Source organism: Herpailurus yagouaroundi, unplaced genomic scaffold, assembly GCF_014898765.1.
Source record: "Herpailurus yagouaroundi ecotype Mexico unplaced genomic scaffold, PumYag 216, whole genome shotgun sequence".
Classification (NCBI taxonomy): Eukaryota; Metazoa; Chordata; class Mammalia; order Carnivora; family Felidae; genus Herpailurus; species Herpailurus yagouaroundi.
Window position 1 is genome coordinate 10,537,119 of NW_024412447.1, and position 25,205 is coordinate 10,562,323.

Below are 25,205 nucleotides of genomic sequence, written 5' to 3' on the forward strand. Positions count from 1 at the left end.
CCCCCCCCCCCCCCCCCCCCCCCCCCCGCTTCCCTCTGTCCCCGCAGACTGGTCTGTTCGGTAGGCAGTGAGGTTCCCAGCACCACTGTGCTTCCATTTACAGCCTGTTCTGCCGCCCGGTCCCACCGCCACCCTAGGGAGGAAGGACGTTGGCTTCCACACCCCCATTTTAGAGAGGCCGGCGGCCTCTGAGTAGAGCACACGGTGGGAATTTGGGAGGCCCGGAGCTTTCCAGGAGGCTCTGCCCCCATCAGCCATGACCCTGGGACAGTGCCTTCTGCGGGGTCTGAGCACCTGGTGGCCTCGCCCATCCCTGCCGTCACTGGGCGAAGCCCACCGCTCTGGGCGACGCGCGCTCAGCCCCGTCTCCCCCTGCAGGAAGGTGGAGGATCTGCAGTTCCGAGTGGAGGAGGAATCCATCACCAAGGGAGACCTGGAGGTAATGGCCAGAGGACCGCCCCTCCCTGCCTCTCTCCGCAACCCCGGCCCAGCCCTCGCAGGGCAGATGGTCCTGAGGTCCAGGCAGCAACTCTGGCCCCTTGGGTGGGGGCTGGGGGCATGTGGGGAGAGAAACCCAGGAGGGTCCCCTGGGAGAATGGGGAGGGGGCAGGTCACAAGAGACTTAGGTGTCAGAGGTGGGGTGGCTCAGCTCCAGGAGCCCCAGAGGGGCCGTGGTTCCTTTTGTTTTGCACCTGGGCGGGATGAACTAAGTATCCCCAGGATGAGGCCTGAGGACATAGTGGCTGGACTCCCCTGTCCCTTCTTTGTTGGACAATAGTCCTAAAAGGTATCCCTTGGGTTTGTGGATTCCAGGTGAAACTTTGGCTGGGGGTAGCTTGCTGTTGAGTCACAGAACTTGTAGATGGCCAGACAGCCTCAGAAAGCCAAAGGTTGTCACCCGGGCACGGGGCAAGGCAGCAGCCCCTGGGACCAGGACCCAGGACTCCTGGTTCCTGAGCTCAGCCCATAAGGATGACCAGTGGTGGCACCTCAGTTACAACTGCTGGACGGGTGGTCTGGGCAAAGGTGAACCTTCCGCCCTCCATTCCACACCCTCCTGAGCTGAGGGACAGGGGATGCTCCCATCAGTCAGTAAACGTCCCCCGCCGCCCCAGCTCTCCTCACCACACTGTGCGGAGACCTCGGGGCTCACGAGGCCACAGTTGGGCAGGCAGGAATGGCTCGCTGCTTTGGTCCTCCCTGCTTCCTGGGAGGCGACAAGGGACGAGGACTCCTGGAGCTGTCGGATGGGGCAGGGGACAGTGATTCAGTCCTCCCCACGCTGGCCGGGCCCTAACTGACCTTGGGCAGCCTCTTCCCTTCCTGGGCCTCAGTTTGCTCATCGGGAGGGACATGTGTGATCTGCATAGGGTCACTGCCAGCTGCCCCTCTGGGAGCAGATTTTGTTGCCTGAGCCTTTTTAAAGGATGGATGTTGGGGTGCAGCCCCGATGTAGGAGCCCCAGCCTGGCGTTAGGACGATCTGTTGTACGTCTCCCTCTTAGCCAAGGGTACCGGTCGCGTGGTTGCGTCTGGCTGGCTTTCCTGCTGGGCGGCTGCCCTCTTGCAGGAGTTGGGGTGGGCTTCTGGCAAGAGCGCCCGTGGTTGCAAGGGACAGAGACCCCTGCTCACTTCGAAGGCTACAGGGAAGTGTCACCAGCAGTTCAAGGACGCAAAGCAAGAAATAGCCTCAGGAGCCAAGCCAACCCCTTTTCTTCTCTGCTCAGGGACTTCGCTCTTCTCTTGCTTGACTCGTGCTCAGGCTGCACGTCTGTGTGTGTGTCTCTCTCTCACTGTGTGACTCCTGGCCACCCCCCCCCCCTTCAGCCGATACTACAGCTCCAAGTGGGGGACACAGGGAGGGACAGTAATAGACGGCAACAGTCAAAGGGGCACTGGAGTCGCCTTGCTGCTGCTTTTGTTATGATCTTATTCGTGACGACCATAACACAAATGGTCCCAACGTTCCACTCATCCCCACCCATCTTAAGAGTCAAAAATAAAACCCAGAACATTCCTGCGAACTCCTGGTCTTCCTCCAGCTGTCACCCCCTCTCTCTGCTTGTCCCCTTCCTGGCCTCACTCCCCAGTTCCAGCCTCTTAGCCTCCTTCCAGATCTAAATGTTGGCCTGTCCAAGGGCCCGTTCGCCCCTCGGTCTGCGCTGCCCCTGAGACCTTCCAGTCCGTGTCAGTCTATGTCCTCTGTGAGCCCGTGATGCCTCCGGTCTCCCCCCGAGCTCCACACCGGCGTGCCTACTGGCCATCTCCGCCAGGAGCAGGGGGCGACCGCCACCTGCAGCATTTTCCTGGGGCGGCTGTAACAAATGACCGCAACTCGGTGGCTGAAAACAACGCAGACTTACTCTCTCACTGTTCTGGAAGCCAGCAGTCTGAAATCAAGGGATTGGCAGGCTTGGCTTCCCTCGGAGGCTCTGAGGGAGAATCCGTTCCGTGCCTCGCTCCCAGCTCTGGTAGGGTCACTGGCAGCCCTCGACGTTCCTCGGCTTGTGACCGCGTCACTGTCTCTGTCGCCGCATGGCCCTCGTCCCTGCGTGTTCCCGTGTCTCTGGCTTGGCCCTTCTTATAAGGACACCAGTCCCTGGGTTTGGGGCCACCTTAGATCCAGGATGACTTCTTCTTCACTAACCACATGCGGGAAGACCTTCCAAACAGAGTCCCATTCTGAGGTTCCGGGTGAATGTGAGATGTGGGGGGACGACGGTCAAGCCAGTAGAGCGTCCCAAACGTGCTGTGTGTTCCTGCCCCCCATGCCCTCCGATACCCAGCTCAGCAGTTGGGCCCACGGCCGATTCGTCTTGAATCTTCTCTTTCCCTCATCTCTCCGTCAAAAAGTCCTCTTGACCTTGACCTTGCTTCTGAAATTACCTTCTTCCCCGCGGCCACCTACCCGGGCCAGGCCACAGCACCTCGCCTTGGACAAGTGCACCAACCCCGACTTGGCACTTACGTCTCCTCCCGTGTTCTTCCACTGCCCATTCTCCACGCTGAAGCCAGACACCCTAGCTTGTTAAATTTTTTTTTAATGTTCATTTATTTGTTTTGAGAGAGAGCATGAGCGGGGAGGGGCAGAGGGAGAGAGAGAGAAAACCCCAAGCAGGCTCCGTGCTGTCGGCACAGAGCCCGATGTGGAGCTCGAACTCACGGACCGTGAGATCATGACCTGAGCCGAAATCAAGAGTCTGATGCTCAACCAACTGAGCCGCCCAGGTGCTGCTACAGCCTTTTGATTTTTAACGGTGGGAAAGTTTGAACCTACATAAGTAGGTTCATTCGCCCGTCAGCGGGCTTCAGTGATTATCAACTCACGTCCAGTCTTACCCTAGCTACTACCCCCACCCCCAGCCCTCTCTCGTGTTATTTTTAAAGTAGACCACAGACATCTGTCCGAATCTCTTGAAAAGGTAGACCAGACCCTGCCCCTTCCCTGGTCACCCGTCCGGATCCACGGCCCCAGATAAGCCGAGGCTCTTTCAGGGTGGCCCAGAGAAGACGCTTGGACCCAGGCCTTGTGCACCTGTGCTCCAGGCACTGAGCTGCTCTGACGCCCCCAGCTCTGCCTCTGAGCTCCTCCGTGTGCTGGTTCCTGCTTCTCCTTCAGGCCTCGCCTCTAATTGTATCTCAGAGAGGCCACCTCTGCCTCTCTGCTCTTGCCTCCGTCCCCTGTGCCCCCTGCCCGGTGCCTTGTCCCCGGGTCCGACCACAACCCGGAGCCTGGTCAGTAGTGCTACATTGTTTGCGTCTTTCCCCGCGATGGGTGCCCTGCAGGGGCCGGGACCCTTTCTGTCTCGCTCACCCTTATGTCCCCGCTGCCAGAACAGGTCAGGAGTGCGGGGAAGTGCTTCTCCCAGGGTGGCGACCCCAGGCCACGGGCTGCGGACGTGTCTTATGGTTCTGGAACAGATCTTTGCCACCTTGCATCAGGGAAATGTGCGTACCGCTCCCTGCTGCCTCCTGAGTGGGGACGTCGGGTAGCCGCCTTAGACGTGACCTTCTTGGGGTTTGGTGGTGGTGGTTTAATCATCCAGGGGTTTCGTGTTATGATTTTGCTAGTTACTTTTCACTTGCATGGGAAGCGCACGGTAACACTAAGGGCCGGGCTTAGGAACTCAGAACCTCTTTGTTGATTTGTGCTGTGTGAGACCTCAGAGAAGGTCACGAGCGGTGATGTGTGCCTTTGACCTTCGGGAGCCCCCAGGGCAGGTGGGGAATCTGCTCCCCCCCATTAAAGAACGTTTCCAGGCCTCAGTTACCCGAGGGGTACCCCAAGGCGGTGGCTCTGTGCCTCGCAAAGGTGCGGACACAGGGTCTGCGAGGGGAAGACGAGCTACAAGTACAGGGCGTAGGTAAGGCTTGGCTGAGCTCCCGGATTTGAGTTGCGGCAGGAAGTGGGAGTCCCCGACTTCAGGACCCTCCTTCGATGGCCCATGTTGCTGCTAGAAATCTGTGTCTCCCCTCCATGGGGTGAGGCCGGCTCAGGGGAAAAGACACCTGAGTTGTGGGCCTGCCAGAGTTGTGTGATTCTGCACCCGAGGCTCTGACTCTGGAGTCGCCGCTCCCTCCTGTGACACGGGGAGACAGCTGAGACGCCCCTTATGCGGGGGTTGGGTTCTAAAGTTAGCGCACCAGACAGAAGTCGCAGCCACCCCTGCACCGCCTCGCGCAGCTTGACCGTAGCTTTACGACCATCGACTCCTGGGGACCCGCGAGTGACAAGCAGGAACGTGGTGGCCTCGCTCCTCCCACCCTGCCCGGTGTCCCCAGAGCAGATGGAAGACCAGGCCCTTCACCCCACCTAAAATCTAGCCTCTAAGGCTATTTTCCGCCCTCCGGGGTCCGGTGGTTGCATTTATCTTAAACAAGCATCTGAAGCAATTACACTGGACCCCCCCTGTGCCTCCATGGAGACCCCAACCCGCAGACCAGGAGTCTAGAAGTTGGGAAAGTGGTTAATGGGGCTGGGTGGGGGGTGTGGGGAGTCCTGTTGGGAGCACCAAGTAAAGCTGCCTTGAAATGTGGAGCTGCGGGCTCTTTCTTGCCCGTGGAGCCACCAGGCATGCGCCACCTAGCGTGGGTCCCGGGCAGAGTGGCGGTGCCCAGCCTCTGTGGGAGAGGAGGGTGGGCGCGAGGCCCCGGAGACACCACGGTCAGCCTGTAATTTTCTGGAAGAGACGGAGCATGGCTGCTCGTTAGCGCTGTGGCCTGCCGCCCTCTTTGAGAGAGAGAGAGTAGAGTACTTTTTCACTTGTTCCTTTAGGAAAACTGGCAGACATAAGATCACAGGCCAGAGGACGTTAACATCTCTCTAGCTCTGTATGAATGGCAAGCGTGTTTCTCAGATGGGTTTACACTGTCCCCGCCACCCTTGCCAGAGACGGGCATGTGTGTGGCCAAGTCCCGCCTCGTCGGAATGGCCACACAGATTGGCCTTAAACTGCTTCTCCTGGATGGGGGAGGCTGAGGAGGACTCTCTGGCTTCTCCCCACGATGAACTTGGGTCTCCAGATTGCCCCGGGGGCCCTGGAGCCAGCACCCTTGGCCCCTGCCACCCTCGCAGATCTGTTAGAGGAAACCCAAATGCCAGGCTGGATGCCCTGAGAACGTCGGGCTTTGTTGGCCTGTGAAGCTAGGGCAAAAGCATTCTGGTGCTTTTGGGAGACCGGGCCTCGTCCACGGGGCCCCCGGGGGTGGGCACTGACCCTCCGGGCTCTGGGCAGGACAGCAGGAAGCAGGGCCTTGCAAGGGGGGTAGAGAGACTTTTTTAAAACCTTCCCATTGGATTGGTTCTTACACTTTCAACTCAGGCCCCCAGGGCCAGGAGTCCTGGGTTCATTTGCTGACACATCCATCCTGAGGGCCTCCTGTGTGCAGGATCCTGTGCCTAAAATGAGCAGTAGCCCGATGGGGAGCGCGAGGAGGCTGGGGCCCCTCCCCAGAGCCACCAGGGGAAGGACTGACCACCTGGGGAGCACGGCAGGAACCGCGGGGCCCTCTTGCCACCCTCTCCAGGGGCAGGGTGGCTGGGGCGGGGTTGCGGCTGCCCCTCCTCTGCCATGAAACCCACCCAGCCCGGTCCCCTCCCCAGACCTCCTCTGTCCCGGAGCCACCCTCTCTCCTTGACCCGCTCTCCTGTCTTGTTCACGGAAGATGACGCCGCCTCTCTCTCTCTCTCTCTCTCTCTCTCTCTCTCTCTCTCTCTCTCTTTTTCTCTCTCTTCCTCTGGCTTCCTCTGCCCTGTACTCCTCTCCCCTGGCCCGCCTCCCCACCCACCCCGGGTGGACCAGACCCAGACGCAGCTGGAGCACGCGCGCATTGGGGAGCTGGAACAGAGGCTGCTACTGGAGAAGGCGCAGGCCGAGCGTCTGCTCCGGGAACTAGCCGACAACAGGGTAACGCCGCCCTCCGGCCCCATCACGCCTCCTTCGGCTTCTCTGTTTTATTATTTTCTCTGTCTTTGGCTGCTTTCCTCATTGTTTTGCCTTCCGAGCCCCTTCTAGGAGGGAAGTCGAGGCTTGGGAACCCTTCCACCCCATTGCCATGTGACGCCCGTTGGGGAGCAGGGGGTCTTGATTGTCCGGGACTTCAGGCCCCGGCTCAGGGTCCCACTGGCTGGGAATGTCCTGTGAGAGGCCGCCCCCCCCCCCCCCCACTTGCCCCATGCACTGCCACAGCAAGGCTTTGTCATGTTCAGAAATGGGGTGCCTCTCGGGAACGTCCTGCCCCTTATATGGGCCACCTCCCTTCTCCCTGGGCTGGGGAGGCTGAGGAAGGCGGGCGGTCAGGGGGCTGCAGACCAAAGTTTCTCTAGCCTAGGGTTTTTTTTTTTTTTTTTAATGTTTATTTATTTTTGAGCGAGAGAGGATCCAAAGCAGGCTCTTCACTGACAGCAGCGAGCCTGTTGCAGGGCTCCAACTCACGCACCTTGAGATCATGGCCTGAGCTGAAGCTTAACCGCTTAATCGACTGAGCCACCCGGGCACCCCCTAGGGGATCTTAACTGTGGTTGCAGGAGGGGCCAGCCAGAAGGACCTGGGGCTTTTGGGGAGTGGGGGTGTCCATAGGGCATGAGGTTCTGTGTCAGACCCAGGGTGGGGCTGGTGAGATACAGCAGGCTAGGGAAATGTCTGCTGGAGCAAGGGGGAGGTCCTGCCAAGGCCCAGGTCCGGGTTCTGGGCCCAGCTGGCCCCTCGGTGCCCACCATACCTTTCCCGGGGCTGGGCCCCCTGTGCAGGTACCCACGTCCAAACAGCTGGCCAGCCCAGCCCAGCTGCGGTTCCGGCAGTGGAGCTAAACAGCCAGCTAGCAGTGATTAGTTCAAACCATCTGAGCAGGGAGGGCTGTGGGGTGAGCCACGGTCGGTTTCTGCAGGCCCGCCTCGGCACGCGAGTGTGTGTGTGTGTGTGTGTGTGTGTGTGTCGGGGGGAGTCTGGAGACACACACGGGTCCCTTTGCATACCCTGGCCGTTGCTGGGTGACCGTACGTGCTCGTGTGGTACACACACATATGTGCACGGAGGCTCTGCCTGCAGAAACCGACCCAGTCACGGTTGACAGGCTGGAGCCCCCCACACTGAGGTGCCTTGATCTAGGGTTCAGCCTGATTATAAAAACAAAAGCAGATTTATTGAACTACAGGTCACCTTCAGAAACAGTTTTAAGTTAGCGAAAGACTTAAAACGTGTCGATGAATGTACTGTTTTCCAAATCCATGACCACTGTCGTGATCCAAATGGGTTCTTGGAAGACGGAGCCTCTGATGTCAGTTTTCCATCAGGAGGGGGGTCTGGGAGCATTAACTTTGTACCGCCTGAACTAAACCAGACCCTTCTCTGGCCAGCCCCTCCACGAATCGACCCATCCGGCTGCCAGATAATGCAAAACCTCCAACAAGTGGTTTCTTTTAACCACTGATGTGTCCCAAGCCACCAAGGGCAGCGGGGACCGTCCCGTCCCAGAATCACAGGGCCGCAAGCCCAGGGAGTCCTTCTGGAGGCTGGGACGCCCAGGCGGGGTGGGCGCCCTTTCCCTCCACGAGCCTCCCCCGCGGGGCCGGGGTCCGTCCTTGCTCCGGCCACGGCCCCTTGCCCTCCCGCCGGCCCGCTGACCTCGGTCTCCCTCTCTCCCCGGTAGCTGACCACGGTGGCCGAGAAGTCGCGCGTGCTGCAGCTGGAAGAGGAGCTGAGCCTTCGGCGCGGCGAGATCAAGGAGCTCCAGCAATGTCTGCTGCACTCGGGCCCGCCACCCGCCGACCACCCCGAGGCCGCCGAGACCCTGAGGCTGCGCGAGCGGCTGCTGTCGGCCAGCAAGGAGCACCAGAGGGAGAGCGGCGTGCTGCGGGACAAATACGAGAAGGCCCTGCGGGCCTACCAGGCGGAGGTGGAGAAGCTGCGGGCGGCCAACGAGAGGTACGCACAGGAGGTGGTGGACCTCAAGGCCAAGGTGCAGCAGGCCACCAGCGAGAACATGGGGCTCATGGACAACTGGAAGTCCAAGCTGGACTCGCTGGCCTCGGACCACCAGAAGTCCCTGGAGGACCTCAAGGCCACCCTGAACTCGGGCCCGGGGGCCCAGCAGAAGGAGATTGGGGAGCTGAAGGCCGTGATGGAGGGCATCAAGATGGAGCACCAGCTGGAGCTGGGCAACCTGCGAGCCAAGCACGACATTGAGACCGCCGTGCACGTCAAGGAGAAGGAGGGGCTGCGGCAGAAGCTGCAGGAGGCCCAGGAGGAGCTGGCGGGGCTGCGGCAGCACTGGCAGGCCCAGCTGGAGGTGCAGGCCAGCCAGCACCGGCTGGAGCTGCAGGAGGCCCAGGACCAGCGCCGCGACGCCGAGCTGCGGGTGCACGAGCTGGAGAAGCTGGACGCGGAGTACCGGGGCCAGGCGCAGGCCATCGAGTTCCTCAAGGAGCAGATCTCCCTGGCCGAGAAGAAGATGCTGGACCACGAGCTGCTCCAGCGGTCGGAAGCCCAGAGCAAGCAGGAGGCCGAGAGGCTGCGGGAGAGGCTTCTGGTTGCCGAGAACAGACTGCAGGCCGTGGAGTCCTTGCGCTCATCCCAGCACGGCAACGTAGGCGGCCGCCTCTCCTGCCGGGCGGGAGGGGGCGGGGAGGGCGGGGGGAGCCCCCACAGTCACGGGGGCCCCGGTGTCGGCCGGCCCCCTCTTCCCAGCCAGGCCCGGGCGAGAACGGAGGGCACCTCTCGTGCCTCCATCAGTAGTGCAGGGTGACCGTGGGGACCCGAGGTGGTCTGAGCTGACCTGGCTGGGTCCCCGCAGCCCAGGCCTGCAGAGATGCGTACCCCAGCACAGAGCACAGGCTTCCTCCCGATCCCCGGGTCTCTGCGTCTCCCACATGTGTCCTACTGCGCAGGCTCTCGGCCCTCCCCCAGGAGCCAGCAGCCGGGAGCTCCGTGGGGCTCGAGCTCTGCCTGTCCCCAGGGGGGGTGTGTCCCGTCTCCCACCCTAATGCCGACCCAGGTGACCCGAGCTGCGGGTGGCTCCCTGGCGCCAGTCCTAATGAGCCCGAGCAGCCGTCCAGTGGCCGCAGTGTGGGGGCCTCCAGAGTGGGCGCTGGGAGGTGGAGGGGGGTCAGGACCGACGTTGCCTTTTCTCACCTTAACTCTTGCTAGGTCAGCGTTCGCTCTGTTTCACAGATGAGCAAACCAAGGCTGAGACGGAGAAACTTTCCCAGGGTTTCCCGCCCACCAGAGGCAGAGGTCAAGTCCAGCCCCACAGCTGGAGGCCAACAAAGGGTGCCCAGGATGACAAAAGTCAAACCCTACCCGAAGGACAGCTGGCAGCATGGTCATTGCCTTCATACGGGCCCTGGGGCTTCGCGAGCTTCTGATTCCCCTTGTGCCTTTGAACTAGAAGTTAGCGTTCCAGCAATAAGGAAGCGTTTGGGAGTTTCAAGGAACAGGATACCTTTCTCGTAAAAGGAGCCCTGCCTGCGTGATGCCTTGTCCTCCCAGGGTGGCAGCCTTTCTGCCCCCTTTCTCCCAGGGAGGGACTGTTTTAGCAAGTGCTGTCCCAGGATCCTGGGCAGAGAGCAAAGGAACAGTCTCTGAGCAGCTTGTGTGCAAATGGCCTCACTGCCTTCTCAGAGCAGGGGTAGTCAGGCCTGGGACCCCAGCAACTGGACTCCTGTAGCAGAGGAGGTTTTCAGACTGCTGTGGTTCCAGAGGACAGCCCCTTCCTCTCGGTCACAGACCTTAGGCCGAGGAGTGGGCGGTGATCTCGGCAAGGCCCTTCTCTTCATTTCCACACAGCTGGGGCCTTGGCCGGGACCCACATGACTCCCAGATGCAGAGGTTTCAGTGCAGAGACAATGGGCTGAGACTTCAAAAGGGGCTTGGGGATGTATGAGCAGAAGTGTGAGCGGCAGGTTGATGGAGGTGACTGCCTGCTCAGCTCTGGGCCCGTCTGATCCACGGTGTTAGACTGGCAGACAGCATGCTCAGAGGAGAGCCTGCTTGGGCAGGAGGCTGAAAACTTTTTTCCAAGAAGCCGTGGGGAGCCTGTTAATGTTTGCCATTCAGATTTTTTTTTTTTCTTAATTGGTCTTTTCTTCTTTGGTTTCTGGGTTTATTATTAAAAAGTAGCATTTATTAAAGTTCCTCGGGAGCTGGCCCCGGGGCGTGCTCTGCATTCGTCGGCAGCCCTCGGACAGCCGATGCTTCTTTTACGGGTGGAAACCAAGGCTGGGATTTTGCCTCTGGAAGATGATGGAAATAGACTTCCAGGACTAATCTCTGTGGGCGTCCCAGGGAAGGAGACATCTGTTTAATATAATAGACGTTTTCAACAAAGGAAGGAGTGGGAGGTGTTCACACGGAAGCTGCACAAACAGCCTTCGGGGGCGCTGCGGGGGCAGGCGGGGGTCCTCTCTTGTCAGGGAGGCAGGACCGAGAACATCTCTGCTCCTTGCCACCGTACCAAGTCCCTGAGAGCCACCCTGTGTAGGGGTGAGGTGGGCCGGCTGGGGCAGGGGCAGGGGCAGGGGCCAAGAATCCCTCTTACCAGAGCCTTCTTTCAGATGATCGAGTCCAACGACATTTCAGGGGAGAAGGTCAGGATGAAGGAGACTGTGGAGGGTGAGTGGCTGCTGGGCTGGGTGGGACCCTGGGCTTTTTGTTTTACATCATCTGCCCACCCTCTGCTCACCGCCTCCCCCCACCCCTGTCCCCCCTCCGCATTGCCGGAGTTCCCTCCCTAAAGGCCCCGCGTTGGCCAACCTCAGTTTACTTTCCAGACACGTTTATGCGCATCCAAACCCGTAAGTACCGGATGGTACCACGCCTCCCTGCTGTCCAGCCCCCCTTTCTCCTTTCCATTTAATGATGCCGCGTCTTGGAGGCCGTTCTTATCAATGGTTTCCAGTCTTTGTCTATTGTCAACACTGCTTCAGTGAATTACCTTCCCCTCTTTGGGTCTCCAACGGTTTTAACTCCCAAACGCTGTGGTTCAAAGTGTGTTTCCCCACCAGCCTTACCGCCAACAAACTTCATCAGACTTTGTGACCTTTGCCAGTCCGAGTGGTTCTCCCGTGAGATAACGTCACCTTGCCTCTCTCTTATTGTGAGCGAAGCTTCCTTTCCAGTTCCACTTGGCGTCTTTTGCCCGTGGTGTTCCTCGCGGGTTGTTCATCTTTCTGTTGATTTTTACAAACTATGTACGACATTGCAAACATTCCTTTCCCCATTTGTGGTTTGTCTTTGGACTTTTCTCAGGGTCGTATGTGCCGTGCGGATTTGTTTCAAATCAGTCTTTTCTGGGGCACCTGGGTGGCTCAGTCAGTTAAGCTGCTGACTCTTGATTTCGGTCCAGGTCACGATCCCAGGGTCGTGAGATTGAGCCCTACATCAGGCTCTGTGCTGGGTGTGCAGCCTGCTTAAGATTCTCTCCCTTTCCCTCTGCCTCTCCCCTGCTCACGTGTGCACATGGGCTCTCTCTCTCTCTCTCTCTCTCTCTGTCTCTCAAAAAATAAAATAAAAATAAATAGGGGCACATGGGTGGCTCAGCCGGTTAAGTGTGTGACTTTGGCTCAGGTCATGCTCTTGTGGTTCATGGGTTTGAGCCCCGCTTTGGGCTCTGTGCTGACAGCTCAGAGCCTGAAGCCTGCTTCAAAATCTTTGTCTCTCTCTCTCTCTCTCTCTCTCTGCGCCCCCCGTCCCCCCGCTTACACTCACTCTCTCTCTCAAAAATAAATAAACATTAAAAAATTTTTTAATAAATAAATCATTTAAAAGTCAGTCTTTTCTTTTTTTGGCTTCTGGGCTTCTTATTTTTAAAATGTATCCCGTGGTTTCTTCCAGTACTTCTTTAGTTTCATTTTCTCTGCTCAAATCTCTGGTCCACCTAGAATTCATTTCTCTCCCAAAAGGGTACCTATTTGTCCTATTACCAGTTTTGAAAACCTCGTTTCAAGCTCTCCACTGATTTGAATTACTAATCTTACCACCTTCAAATTCCTTTATATAACTGACTTTATTTCTGGTCCTTCTATTCCATTAGTAACCTGTCTGTTCGTGGGCCAGTTCTATAAGGTTTTAATTATTGAAGCTTTGTTTATATCATCATGACTGCAAGCCTAGCCTTTCCCGCTCTACTTTTTCAAAATTTTTTGCCTGTTCTTTTTTTTTTTTTTTAAGCTGATGCAACATTAACATAGAATTAACTGTTTTAAAGTGAGCAATTCAGTGGGCATTCGGTACATTCACGGTCTTGTGCGACCACGACCTCTGTCTAGTTCCAAATCATTCTCATCTCTGCAGAACGAAATCCCATACCCATTATCAGTCACTCCCCAGCCTCGGACAACCACTAGTCTGCTTTCTGTCTGGATTTGCCCATTCTGGATATCGACATACATGGCATCCCGAGACACCTGGGTGGCCCCGTCAGTTAAGCATCCGACTTCAGCTCAGGTCACCCTCTCACAGTCCGTGAGTTCGAGCCCTGCGTCGGGCTCTGTGCTGACAGCTCAGAGCCTGGAGTCTGCTTCGGATTCTGGGTCTTCCTCTCTTTCTGCTTCTCCCCTGCTCATGCTCTGTCTCTCTCTCAAAGTAATAAGTAAACATTAAAAAAAAATTTAGAAGGCATCCTACAATATGTGCCTTTTTATGTCTGGCTACTTTTACTTAGCATACTGTATTCCAGGTTCATTCCTGCTTACGGCTGAGTAATATGCCGTCATAGGCTACACTTTTTATCCATCCGCCTGTTGGTGGATGTTTGGTCTGTCTCCACCCTTTGGCTATTGTGAGTCGCGTTGCTGTAAGCACACATGTGCAGGTGCTTTGCAAGCGCCTGTTTCCAGTTCTTTGGGGGGTGTGCACCTTCGAGTTGCTACGTCATATGGCATCTCTGTGTTTAACTCCTTGAAGAAGTGTTTGCCAGACTCTCTTGGCTAGTCTTGCTTATTGTCCAGGTGACTTTAGAATCAGCTAATCTGGGGGCCCCTGGGGTGGCTCAGTCAGACATCCCACTCTTGATTTCAGCTCAGGTCATGATCTCACGGTTCGTGACGTAAAGCCCCGTGTCAGGCTCTGTGCTGACAGCCCGGAGCCTGCTTGGGATTCTCTGTCTCCCTCTCTCTCTCTGCCCCCGCCCACTCGTGCGTGTGAGTGCCCGTGCCCTCTCTCTCTCTCTCGCTCTCTCTCAAAATAAATAAATAAGCTTTAAAACAAAAATAGAGGGGCGCCTGAGTGGCTCAGTCGGCTCAGGGGCGTCTGACTTCAGCTCAGGTCACGATCTCGCGGTCCGTGAGTTCGAGCCCCGCGTCGGGCTCTGGGCTGATGCTCAGAGCCTGGAGCCTGCTTCCGATTCTGTGTCTCCCTCTCTCTCTGCCCCTCCCCCGTTCATGCTCTGTCTCTCTCTGTCTCAAAAATAAATAAACATTAAAAAGAATTAAAAAAACAAAAATAGAATCAGCTGATTTAGTTCCATAAGAACTAAAATCGTATTGGTATTTATATTGGCATTACATTACATTTATAAAGTAGCGTACAGAAATGTAATGTTTCTTGCGCTTTCCATAGATTATCTTTTTTAGCACTGCTCTGAGGCTATCCAGTATTCGAACCCACACGACTGGGTGACATGGGTACCAGGACCCCAATTTCCTCACTCGAGGAAACTGAGACTCTGAGAGTTAAGTGGCCGGAGACCACACAGTGTTGGAGTCTCTTACCCAGAGCGGGTTACCTGGAGACAGGGCTGGTGTGGGGGAGCGTTTGGACCCTGGAGGCCAGCTCTGGCCTCGTTTTAGGGTTCTTGCGGGAAGGCCACCCCCTCCGCCCCTGCACCTGGAACACTGCAGACAGACCCCTTGTCTCTCCCTCCTCCCCTAGGCCTGCAGGACAAGCTGAACAAAAGGGACAAAGAGGTGGTAGCCTTGATGTCCCAAACCGAGATGCTCAGGGCCCAAGTAAGTGGTAAGTCTCCTTCCTGCAGGGCAGGTGTGGGGGGGGCACCATGGGCCAGTCCACCCGCACTCGGTTTGCACCTGAGCCGTGGTGAGAGGGCCGGTGTGGCCCCCACAGTGTCCATGAGACAATGAAGGACCCCGGCCGGCCCCTTCCCCCGGAGCCAGTTCTCCGTGTTCTCTCAGTGAACTCCACCAGGTTGCTCTCTGGTCTTGAGGACCATTTCGCGGGTGACAAAGATAGAGTGGCTGCTGCCCCCGGAGCCTTTCTAGCTGAAGTACCAGGATTTCAGATTCCAGGGGAAGGATGCCGGCCACGGCAGGGGACGAGACACAGAGGACACGAGGACAGAGGGGGAGCCCAGGGAGAGGCAGGGGTCTGGAATTGGTGACTTCGTGGACCGGCCCTGCTTCTCCCACCAGAACGCCAGTGGTGGTGTCCACGAGACGGCCCCCCTCCTGGGGAGTGGTTCCCACCCCCACTTCTGTCCAGTTCCCACCACGTTCACGTGGCCTCATTGGTCCCGGCCAAGGTCAGCTGACCTCAGACCCCTCCAAGGAAGGCTAAGGTGAAGATTTTGCTTTCCCTCGTCCAGGACACGGTCGTAAGCGCCCGGGTCCTGTCTCGGGCAGGGCGGACCGCTCCCCCGGCCCCGAAGGGCTGCTGTGCTTGGGGCCGTGGCCTGCTTTGTGCAGCTGCCCCCTCGGCCCCTTGCTGCCCGGCTCTGCAGGACGAGAGAGACCCGCTCAGTGGAGTGTGTGGAGTTGTGTGGTCCCCCCCGAGAAACCCGGCTCCCTGCCCGGGGCCTTCGCCGCCCTCCCCCCCCGGGTGGGACAGATTCCCATGGCGATCCTGCCCCTCTCTCTGCTTTCCCTGCCGGCCGACCTCAGCACTGGAGGCGAAGTGCAAGGCGGGAGAGAAGAAGGCGGAAACCCTCCAGAAGGAGAAGCGGCGCCTGGAGGCTGAGCTGGAAGCCGTGTCCCAGAAGACCCACGACGCCTCGGGCCAGCTGGTCCTCATCAGCCAGGAGCTGCTCAGGAAGGAGCGGTGAGTTAGCCGTGGGCGCTGTGGTCCCGTCGGGCCCCGACCCTGGCGCCGCTCCACCTGCCTGAGAGGCAGGGCAGGGGCGGGGCGGGAGGGACAGGTGGCTGGCAATGGCCAGCGCCCGCCGTAGTCCCCCGCTGAGCTCAGATGCAGCCTCGGAATCCTTCTCGACACGGATCTCCAGGCAGAGCTTGTAGGCGAGATGAGTGGTTCCCATACTTCTTGGTCCCCGCACCCCTTTCAGCACTTCAAGGTGATGAGGATTCCCTCACAGCTTTTGCTTATTGCTTCTGTATTTGCCATGTTATCAATTAAAGCAGAAATTTTAAAATATTTCTTAATCCATTTAAAAATTATAACGAGCTGGGGTGCCTGGGGAGATGAAGCGCCCGGCTCTTGGTTTCGGCGCAGGTCGTGATCTCACGGTCTGTGAGTTCGAGCCCTGCATCGGGCTCTGTGCTGGCAGCATAGAGCCTGCTTGGGATTCTGTCTCCCCCCCTCTCTCTCTGTCCCTCCCCTGCTTGTGCTGTCACTGTCTCTCTTAAAATAAATAAACTTTAAAAAATTGTAGCAAGCAGGGGAACCTGGGTGGTTCACTCGATTAAGCGGCAGACCGGCTCAGGTCATGATCTCACAGTTTGTGAGTTCAGGCCCATGTTGGGCTCTGTGCTGACAGCTCGGAGCCTGGAGCCCGCTTAGATTTCTATGTCTCCCTCTCTCTTTGCCCTTCTCCCAACCCTAGTCTCTCTCTCGAAAATAAAGATTAAAAAACATTTTTTTTAAATAATAATTTTTTAAAAAATCTTAAAAAGTAAAAAAGAATGTCTTACCACATGAGCTCTCTTGGGTGAATGTTTTATTTGTTTTGTTTTATTTTTTTTTTTAATGTTTTATTTATTTCTGAGAGAGAGACACACAGCATGAGCAGGGGAGGCGTAGAGAGAGAGGGAGACACGGAATCTGAAGCAGGCTCCAGGCTCTGAGCTGTCAGCACGGAGCCTGATGCGGGGCTCGAACTCACAGACGGTGAGATCATGACCTGAGCTGATGTCGGACGCTTAACCAACTGAGCCACCCAGGTGCCCCTTGTTTTATTTTTTAATTAAACCTTCTGTTCTCTCTTTATCTTTTTTTTTAAGCTTATATATCTATTTTCAGAGAGAGAGAGAGAGAGTGCACGTGTGCATGTGAGCAGGAAAGGGGCAGAGAGAGAGGGAGAGCACAGAGCTGGACATGGGGCTCGATCCCACAAACCATGAGATCATGACCTGAGTCAAAATTGAGGGTCAGATGCTTAACCTACTGAGCCCCCCAGGGGCCCCTGTTCTCTCTTTTTTTTTTTTTTTTAACTTGAAAAACATTCCGGAAGAGACTCAGTTCTCTTGACCATCCCATCCCCAAATCTGGCCCCTCTTGGTTTCATGCCTCATGTTTCCACAGCGGCCCCTCGTGGCACAGGTGCTGTGTCCCTGTCAGGGTGGCCTGTCTGTAGGCACCCGGCGAATCTCCACAATGTAGGAACAGAGGGCCAGGGCTGACTAGCTCTTCTGTGCCCCTCACTGGCCCCTGCCAGGAGCCTGAATGAACTTCGAGTGTTGCTGCTGGAGGCCAATCGCCATTCGCCAGGGCCCGAGAGGGACCTGAGCCGCGAGGTGCACAAGGCTGAGTGGCGGATCAAGGAGCAGAAACTCAAGGATGACATCCGGGGCCTGCGAGAAAAGCTGACTGGGCTGGTATGTGGGCCAGGGGGTGGCCTGGGGATGGGGGGAAGGCAGGGTGGGCTGAGGCTGCCCCAGCCGTGGCGACTGGCAGCCTCCTAGAGCCAAGTCACAGGGAGGGTTCAGAAGGCCCTAGAATCACAGGTCAGCGATGTAGCTGGTGGAGGGGCCACGGGCGACCCGTTTGCAGACGTTGTAGCCGGCCATGTGGTCGTCTGGGGGATTCAGGGCAAAGGAAGACTTCCGAAGAACTTGAGCTTGTCCAGAGCTAGGACGGACTGCTTCAGGGTGAGCGCCCCATGCAGGGGAGGAATCAAGCCAGAAACCAACTCCTTGCTCAGGGTTTGGCAGTGGGGACTCACGCATCAGTCGAAGGAGGGAGATGGGTATATCAAAGCACCTTCTGACCCTGGGGTTCTGGGAGCTGAGACCCCTCCCATCAGGAGCAGGAGCCTGACTGGGCTGAGTCCCCGAGGCGGGGGCTGGAGTAAGCGGGCTGTGCGTCGAGGACAAACCTGTGGCCAGTTACCGCGCCTAGTCAGTTGCAAGGGAAGGACAGGACCCTGTCTGGGAAGACAGGCGGCTGTCCTAGGAAGTTGCTCCAAAGCCCCTCCCTGCCCTCCCGCTCAGCCGCTGGGGTTTGGCCATTGGAGGAGACAGAAGAAGGAAGGCCTTGAGGGCCGGGGGGGTGGGGAGGAACAGGACCCACCCACAGCTGTGGGGGCCCGTAGGGTCAAGGGCTAAGGGGTGTCACACACCCCTCCAATCCTGGTGGGTCTAGTCGGCAGGCGGGATTCCAGGGCCCTTGCGGTCCTTGTGGCTCTGTGAGTCTGGACCTAACTCAGGAGAAGACAAGGCCCTGGGGCTGGCGGAGACTTCAGAGTTTTGATTCTGAGACTTTCCCTCTGGCTCCTCTCCGTGGGGAACGGGCTGGTCAAGTTTACATGGATGTGGGAAATTCCCCTTTACCCGGGGGCGGCCTCTCCTGTGTCTCTCTGAGCTGTCTCTTCCCCACCCCCGTGCCACGGGAAAACTGGGGAAGGGCTTGGTGGTTAGAAAACCCCCAAAGTGAGGGAGTTTTAGGTGGACGATCAGAGTGGAGCAGAAGGATCTGGAAGCATGCGGCCCAGGGGCAGTTTATGTGGGAGCAGGGAGGCTGGCGGGTGTATCTCCAGGCACCCTGGTGGGCAGGGGCCAGTCGTGGAAGACTTGGGAGCTGAACGTCACAAATGTCCTGTTGGGGAGGGGAGGAGGGTAAGAGGTGATGAAGCCGTGGATCTAGGGGTGAAGGGAAGGGACCCACCTAAAGACAGTGGGGGAGGGGGAAGGGGGGAGTGGGGGCCACAAGAAGGAAAGAAGGGAAGGCGTCCTGCATTTCAGGACCTGGAGAATCCGAAGCATCTGACAGCCTGGGAATTCAGGGCGGGGGACAAAGAGGATACTTCAGTGGGGACCCTCGAGCGGGGGAGGAAGGCCTGGCTTAGAGAGCAGGGGGGGCCAGGAGAGTTTCCTGCCTGGAGGAGAGACCGCCCTCCCCCCAGCACACATGTGCACAGGTATGTGCACGCCCACACACACACACACACACACACACACACACACGATCGCGTGCGTACTCCCCCTCCCTTCCCTGCTGCTTCCAGGACAAAGAGAAGTCCCTGTCGGACCAGAGGCGCTACTCGCTCATTGACCCGTCCTCGGCGCCTGAGCTCGTGCGGCTGCAGCACCAGCTGATGAGCACAGAAGATGCGCTGCGGGACGCGCTGGACCAGGCTCAGCAGGTGGAGAAGCTCGTGGAGGCCATGAGGAGCCCCGACAAGTCCCAGGTGAGCCGTGGGCCAGGGCGGCTGACCCGGCGGCCAGCCACGGGGCTCCGTCCTCGGGAAGCGTGGCCCTATCCTCCGGGAGTCCCGGCCCAAGGGGTACGTGGTTTGATCTTGAGGAGGAGCTCAGACTAAGCTGGGGATAAGCTTGGTCCCCCGGGGTCCTGGGACCCGCATTCTGAAGAGCCTCCGGTGGCCCCAAGGGGAAGACCTCGCCACCTAGGGGCCAAACCAGGAACTGCTGCCTGGTGAACCCCTCAGCATCTGTGCATGACTCTCCTTCAACAGGCCGTCCCCAATTCCGGATCTGCAAACGGCATCCACCAGCAAGACAAGGCCCACAAACAAGAGGTAAGGGGCGCCCTGGCCCCGGGGAGACACCCTGGCCGACTCCTCTGGCCAAAAAACCCCGAAAAGCCACCAAAATCACGACGGTGCATTTGTGCCAGAGGCTTCACCGTCGGGTTGCTCACGACCTGGGGCTAGTGCAGTTAAAGTTGGCTCGGCTGTCATCTGTTCTTTTAACCTCGTGTCTCTTTTTTTAAGGACTTTCATAATAAAAGTTAAAACATGTCTATTAGAAAACGTTTGGTGGGGGGAAAGACCCAAAATAGATAAAGAAGATAGTCCTCCTGCCCAGAGGTGACCAAGGTTGACATTTTTAAATGATATCCTTCTTGAACTTTGCTGTGTGTGTGCATGTGTGTGTGTGTGTGTGTGTGTGTGCATACCCAGTCGGTCCTCATTATTCACAGATTCCTTACTTGCAAACCTACCTCCTCGATAAAATTTGTGACCCCAGAATCAATATTCACGGCACTTGTGTGGTCATTCACGGACACGTGCAGAGGGGAGAAAAATTCGAGTCACCTGACATGCACATTCCCAGCTGAGGTCCGACAGACGACCCTCTGCCACCCTGTTCCTGCTCTCAAAAGTGTCCTTTCCACGGTCTATTTTGTGCCACGTTGGCCACATTTTTGTGTACACGGGCACTCGGTGCTCTTTGTGAGACCCATCTGCTCTCACCCCTTCCCCTAAACTGCTCCCACCCTACCTCCTGTCTCACTACAGCCCAGACACCGCAGAGTGGCTTTTCCTGCCCCGGGGCCTTTGCATGTGCTGTCCCCGCTCCCTGGCACAAGTGGGCTCTCAAACAGCCCACCCCACTCCCTTCACTATCTGAGACACGCTTGCTGATCAAGGCCTTGCTCTCCCCAGGAGAAGCACTGACCCTGAGGGACACCGTGGAGCAGCCGAGTCCACAGCAGAGCCCCTCCGGCCTGCCCCGGCGGCGCCCCCTCCAGGCAGGGGCCAGGACTGTCACTTTGGAGACAAGAACAGTGTTTGTAACGATAACGTGCCCACTGCCGCGGACAATCCCCCACCCTGACCCCCCCTGCCGGACCGGGAGGCTCCCTCAAGCACCACCTTCCACAGCGAGCGGTACAGTCCTGTCCTGGACCCCGGGACCTTCAGCCTGGACACCCTGGACGCCCCGGCAGTTTCTGGAGTTTGGGGAGGCTGAGGTGATGCGGCCAGGCCCCTCTCGGGCTGCCCTGAGGACCATCTTGGCACCCCAGGTGTGTCCCTGCCCTCCCTTTCTTCTCCTTCTCCCGGGTTCCCCTGAGACCCCAGAGAGCCATCGTCCTGGGAAAGGGTCAGAGGGGGCCCAGCTAGGCACCAAGGAAGGCAGGCCAGGCCTCAGGAGCCAGGTGGGGACCCCCTTTTCTGCAGCCACTTCCGGGCCTAAGCAGTCCCCAGGCTTCTTGCCCCCACAGGCTGAGCCTTCTTCAAACAGTGGTCCGAGACCCGTCGGCCTGTCTGCCCAGTGAGGCCCGGGTTCAAGGTGTTGGGGGCAAGGTCCTTCTCCCCTCAGCCCCCAACACCATCTCACATACACAGCTCCAAGCTGCTGGCCAGAGGGCAGCCACCAGGGCCAGGAGCCACAGTATTAGGAAAGTTCAGAAGCCCCTCTCCCCATCCCCCACCACGCACCTGGCTTGGAGCGGGGGCAGGGTGGCCGCAGGGCGTTTGGACTGGTCTGGAACGTGTCTCCTGGGTTGACCAGACGCTCCGAATCTGGGCCTGTGCCCTGCAGACACGCCCACGCAGGCTGCGCCACGTGCACCCCCTGACCCTTGGCATACGCACGGAGGGAGCAGGCGCGCACACGCGGTCGTGGGGGGTGGGCATTTGCAGTCAGCCGCGCTCAGGACGCACACGCTGGGGTGCACAGGACACACGCTCTTGGGACCGAGCGCCAGGTCTGGCAGGCCCGCGCCCACGTACATCGCAAACGCCACCTGGCTGCGTGCCCACACGCCCAGGCATATGTAGGTGGGTGAGCGTTCAGGGATGCGTGTGCCACACGCGTGCATCAGAATGCACACGTACCAACAGCCCCCTTTCTTACCAGGCACCTGTCCAGAGCTTTGTAAGCCCGTCTCCTATAGCCAAGGAAAGAGCCCAAGGGATGTTGATGACGAGAAAAATCTAGCCGCCTCTCTCCTCCGCCCCCCAAGTCCACCTGAGTTACTCCAGACCTGTGTGTAGCGGGAAAAGCCAGTTCAGAAAAGCCTCTAGAGCTGGAGGGCCCGCAGGGTACTGCTTTGGGCCTGCCTCCACCTCCCGCAGCTCAGGGAGGGTTTTCGTTCGGGGCCCTCCCCTGCCAGAGGCTCGCAGGGGAAACCCGATGGCCCATCGTGGTGTTCCCGAAACGCGCCAGGATGGGAACGCAGACTGTGCCCTGGGAACAACCTTGGTGGCCTTTGGGTGCTCCCAGGCACAGATGCGTGTGGCTCCCATCCTTGCCCAAACTCAGCCCATCCTGGGGGGGGGGGCAGCCAGTTCGTCCCATCAGCCCCCCACCTCCCCACTGGCTTCTGGTAGCTCTCGCATGCGGTTTTATTAACAACAGTCTAGAAGCGATGCTTTAGTGGCCTAACCCAGAGTCAAATACTACTCTTTCCAGCAAAATCTGGCAGCTCGCCCCTCCTACGGGAGGCACTGATTAGTCTACTAACAGCCAAAGGCCCACACCAGGAGGGGTTGAGCCCCCAAGGCGGCTGGCAGGTGGCAAAGAAGCCACTTGGCTGCGAGCGTCTCCGCCTGTCCGGTGTGGGCTCAGCCGTGCCCCGTCCCCAAGCCCTCCCGCACCCTTGCCCTCCCCAAAGTGGAATTGTTGAAGTGTGGCGAGTCTGTGCTCGAGACAATAAAGCTTGTGACTGAGGTCTGGGGCCTTCGTTGTCTGCTTTCCTCTGTGGGCGCCCCAGTGCATGCCAGGAGTCGATAGTCCCATGAGCTGCCAACTAATTCCTACTCAGTTGTGAATGACTGATGAGGGCCTCAGAGGGCCTGGCATTTAAGAAGTCTGGGAGACTGCACCTGGCCTTGTCCAAAGAGCAGGAACCCAGCAGGGACGGGACGAGCACGAGAGATAGGTCAGCGGGACGGGAGGCGCGGCAAGGCGGCCGGGCAGGGCCGGGGGTCTGGATTTGAATCTGCTGGAAGTATGACTGGGCCCAGAAGGAAAAGAACAAAAAACCCCCGACGTGCCAAATGACGAACACGAGTTCAGTGAGTTCGGGGAGAACATTTAACCTTAGCAAATTCTATCTCCTGCAGCAAGCTTTCTAGAGATCAAATGAACAGTCGAGGTTTTGCAAGCTCTGTGGTCATTTTACAGGTTTTGCAGTAGACGTTGCCTCCCTGGGAGACCGAATGAGGCTATCGAGGTTGACAGCTGAGTCTGGAAGCGTCGTGCGGTCTCCCGAGCGCTGCATCGGCACAGTGGGAGGAAGCAGGGGGAGGAAGTCCTCGGGTGAAGGGCTTAAGGAAGGGGCCGTGTGCGAGGTGTGGCCACGGCTAAGGGAACCCACAGGGCACCACTGCCACCCCAAAGGGGCAAAGTAAAGGAGCTGTGAAACCAAAAGCTGCAGCTGTGGAGGGGACCCCACCCCAGGCAGTGCGATCTAGGCGAGCAGGATCTGGAGGGTGATGAACCCAACCAGGAGCCCAGGCAAGGCAGCCTGTTGGAGGGCGAGAGGCCAGCCCCTGGGCGCACAGAGCCCGGAGAGAGGGGGTGCAGAATGGGTCTGGGGAGGGGGTGGGAACAAATGGGGAGCTCTGGGGCCTCAGAGCTCGTTCCGGAACCGACCTTACCAGCCCGGCATTTTGAGATTCAGAGAGCTCCTGCAAACAGGATTCTTTTCCTCTCCGGGCTTCTCGGACACCGCTGTGACTTCTGGTTCCTTTCCATTGCCTCCCCCTGCCCCCCGCCCAGGCCCCATCACCGACTGAGACTAAGGGCCCTAAATGCATCACTCTTGCTGATGGGGGCGGGTAGTGTTGGGGGGGGGGGTGGGAGGGTAGTGTTTCTTTGACCAGTTCAGACTTCAGTGCAAACTGCATGCTGGGGGCCTGTGGTCAGAAAAGAGCGGAAGCCCCCGCCCATTCAAGGCTCCTGAGCCAGCAGTCAGGGTGAGCCCGTGTTACCTGCTGAGAAGAAGAAGAAGGTGCTGGGTGCAGGGAGGAAAGAAGAGGGGAGCAGGCAGGGAGCGTCAGAGAGAGTAGGGGACCTGGCGGCTCAGGGAGAGGCCCGGGGCAAGGCTGGAGCACAAGGCTTACTGTCACCAGCGCTGAGGGTGCGGGGGACACGAGGCCAGAGGGCAGAGGGCCCGAATCTCACGGGAGGAGCCCCCAAGAGGTGCCGGATAGAAGACACCTGTGCCGGGATGAGAGAACTCTTTGAGGGGCTGGTGAGGAAGGGGAGATGTCCCGTCCTCAGGGGCTCACAGCCTCGAGGACAGAAGGCTCCAGGGATGGGGGGTGGGGGCTTCGGGAGGGTGTGTGCAAAGCGGAAGGCCTGGAGGGTGGCCTTGACCCTGCGTGTGTGTTCGGGGTGGGGGTGGGGGTTCTCAGCACCCCTCTGGAATGAGCACAGGCACCCTTGTCAGGACATCCTTGACATCCAGCCCAGTTGCCACCCTCTGACTGTGTGGACCAGGCCCCCCTGCTCTTCTTCCCTGAGCCTCAGTTTCCTCATCTATGACATACAGAAAATAAAACCGTTCTCACACACTGTGGGATCTAAATGAGACCCCAGAATGGGGCGCCTGGGTGGCTCCGTCGGTTAAGCGTCCGACTTCGGCTCAGGTCATGATCTCGCGGTCCGTGGGTTCGAGCCCCGTGTCGGGCTCTGTGCTGACAGCTCAGAGCCGGGAGCCTGTTTCAGATTCTGTGTCTCCCTCTTTCTCTGACCCTCCCCTGTTCATGCTCTCTCTCTGTCTCAAAAATAAATAAATGTTAAAAAAATTTGTCTTATAACTGGGAGTTTGTACCTTTGACCCCCTTTGCCCATTTCACCCACCCTGCAAACTGCCCCCCCCAACCTCTGGCAACCACCCATCTGTTCTCTACATGTATGAGGTCTTTTTAAAATTTTTATTCCACATATAAGTGAGATCACACAGTATTTGTCTTTATCCATTCCTCTCTTGATGCTCAGCCGGGTTGAGAAATACTGTGTACTCTACCCATGAAGACATGGGAAGAGACGAATGTTGGTAAGAACATTATTTTTTTTTAAATCTTTTTTTTTTAATGTTTTATGTTTATTTTTGAGACAGAGAAAGACAGAGCATGAACGGGGGAGGGGCAGAGAGAGAGGGAGACACAGAATCGGAAGCGGGCTCCAGGCTCTGAGCCATCAGCCCAGAGCCCGACGCGGGGCTCGAACTCACGGACCGCGAGATCGTGACCTGAGCCGAAGTCGGACGCTCAACTGACTGAGCCACCCAGGCGCCCCTGGTAAGAACATTGTTAATAAAATAGGATGGACAAACTGACGCCACAGTCTGGACGGCCTGTCGCCATCAACCAAGCCCCCGAGTCCCTGACTCAAGCCCTGAGAAGCTGCCTGGGGCTGGGACTGGGGGGGCGGGGACAGGGAGGGGGAGGCCGTCAACCCAACGATAGCCCCCAGGAGGCGGAGCAGAGGCGCACCCTGAGGGTCCCACTGAGGACGAGGCTCCCACCCACACTCCAGCTGGGAATCTCAGCTCGGACCAAACCCTTGCGTACAGAGCCCTGCTTCTGACTGTCCGCACTTCCCAGACCAGTGAGGCAGGGTAGAGCAAAGAAAGGCAAGGGAGCAGCTGCTGGGGGGAGTCAGAGCGA

The 25,205-nt window shown here is 58.1% G+C and overlaps 1 protein-coding gene across 2 annotated transcripts in view; it reads left to right on the top strand.

Annotated features, from left to right (window-relative positions):
- The window catches only part of CLIP2 (CAP-Gly domain containing linker protein 2), a 62,025-nt gene extending 40,554 nt beyond the window's left edge, over positions 1 to 21,471 (top strand). The window contains exons 8-17 of one of the 2 annotated variants that reach the window (XM_040456178.1): positions 379 to 439; positions 6,302 to 6,406; positions 8,148 to 9,083; positions 11,050 to 11,107; positions 14,366 to 14,449; positions 15,331 to 15,487; positions 17,058 to 17,217; positions 18,846 to 19,028; positions 19,314 to 19,376; positions 20,247 to 21,471. In XM_040456178.1, the coding sequence (XP_040312112.1) occupies positions 379 to 439; positions 6,302 to 6,406; positions 8,148 to 9,083; positions 11,050 to 11,107; positions 14,366 to 14,449; positions 15,331 to 15,487; positions 17,058 to 17,217; positions 18,846 to 19,028; positions 19,314 to 19,376; positions 20,247 to 20,258 (1,819 nt within the window). In that variant the 3' untranslated portion in view covers positions 20,259 to 21,471. The remainder of the gene's footprint in view (positions 1 to 378; positions 440 to 6,301; positions 6,407 to 8,147; positions 9,084 to 11,049; positions 11,108 to 14,365; positions 14,450 to 15,330; positions 15,488 to 17,057; positions 17,218 to 18,845; positions 19,029 to 19,313; positions 19,377 to 20,246) is intronic. The other variant, XM_040456179.1, reaches the window with a different exon arrangement.
- Positions 21,472 to 25,205: the final 3,734 nt, after the last annotated feature.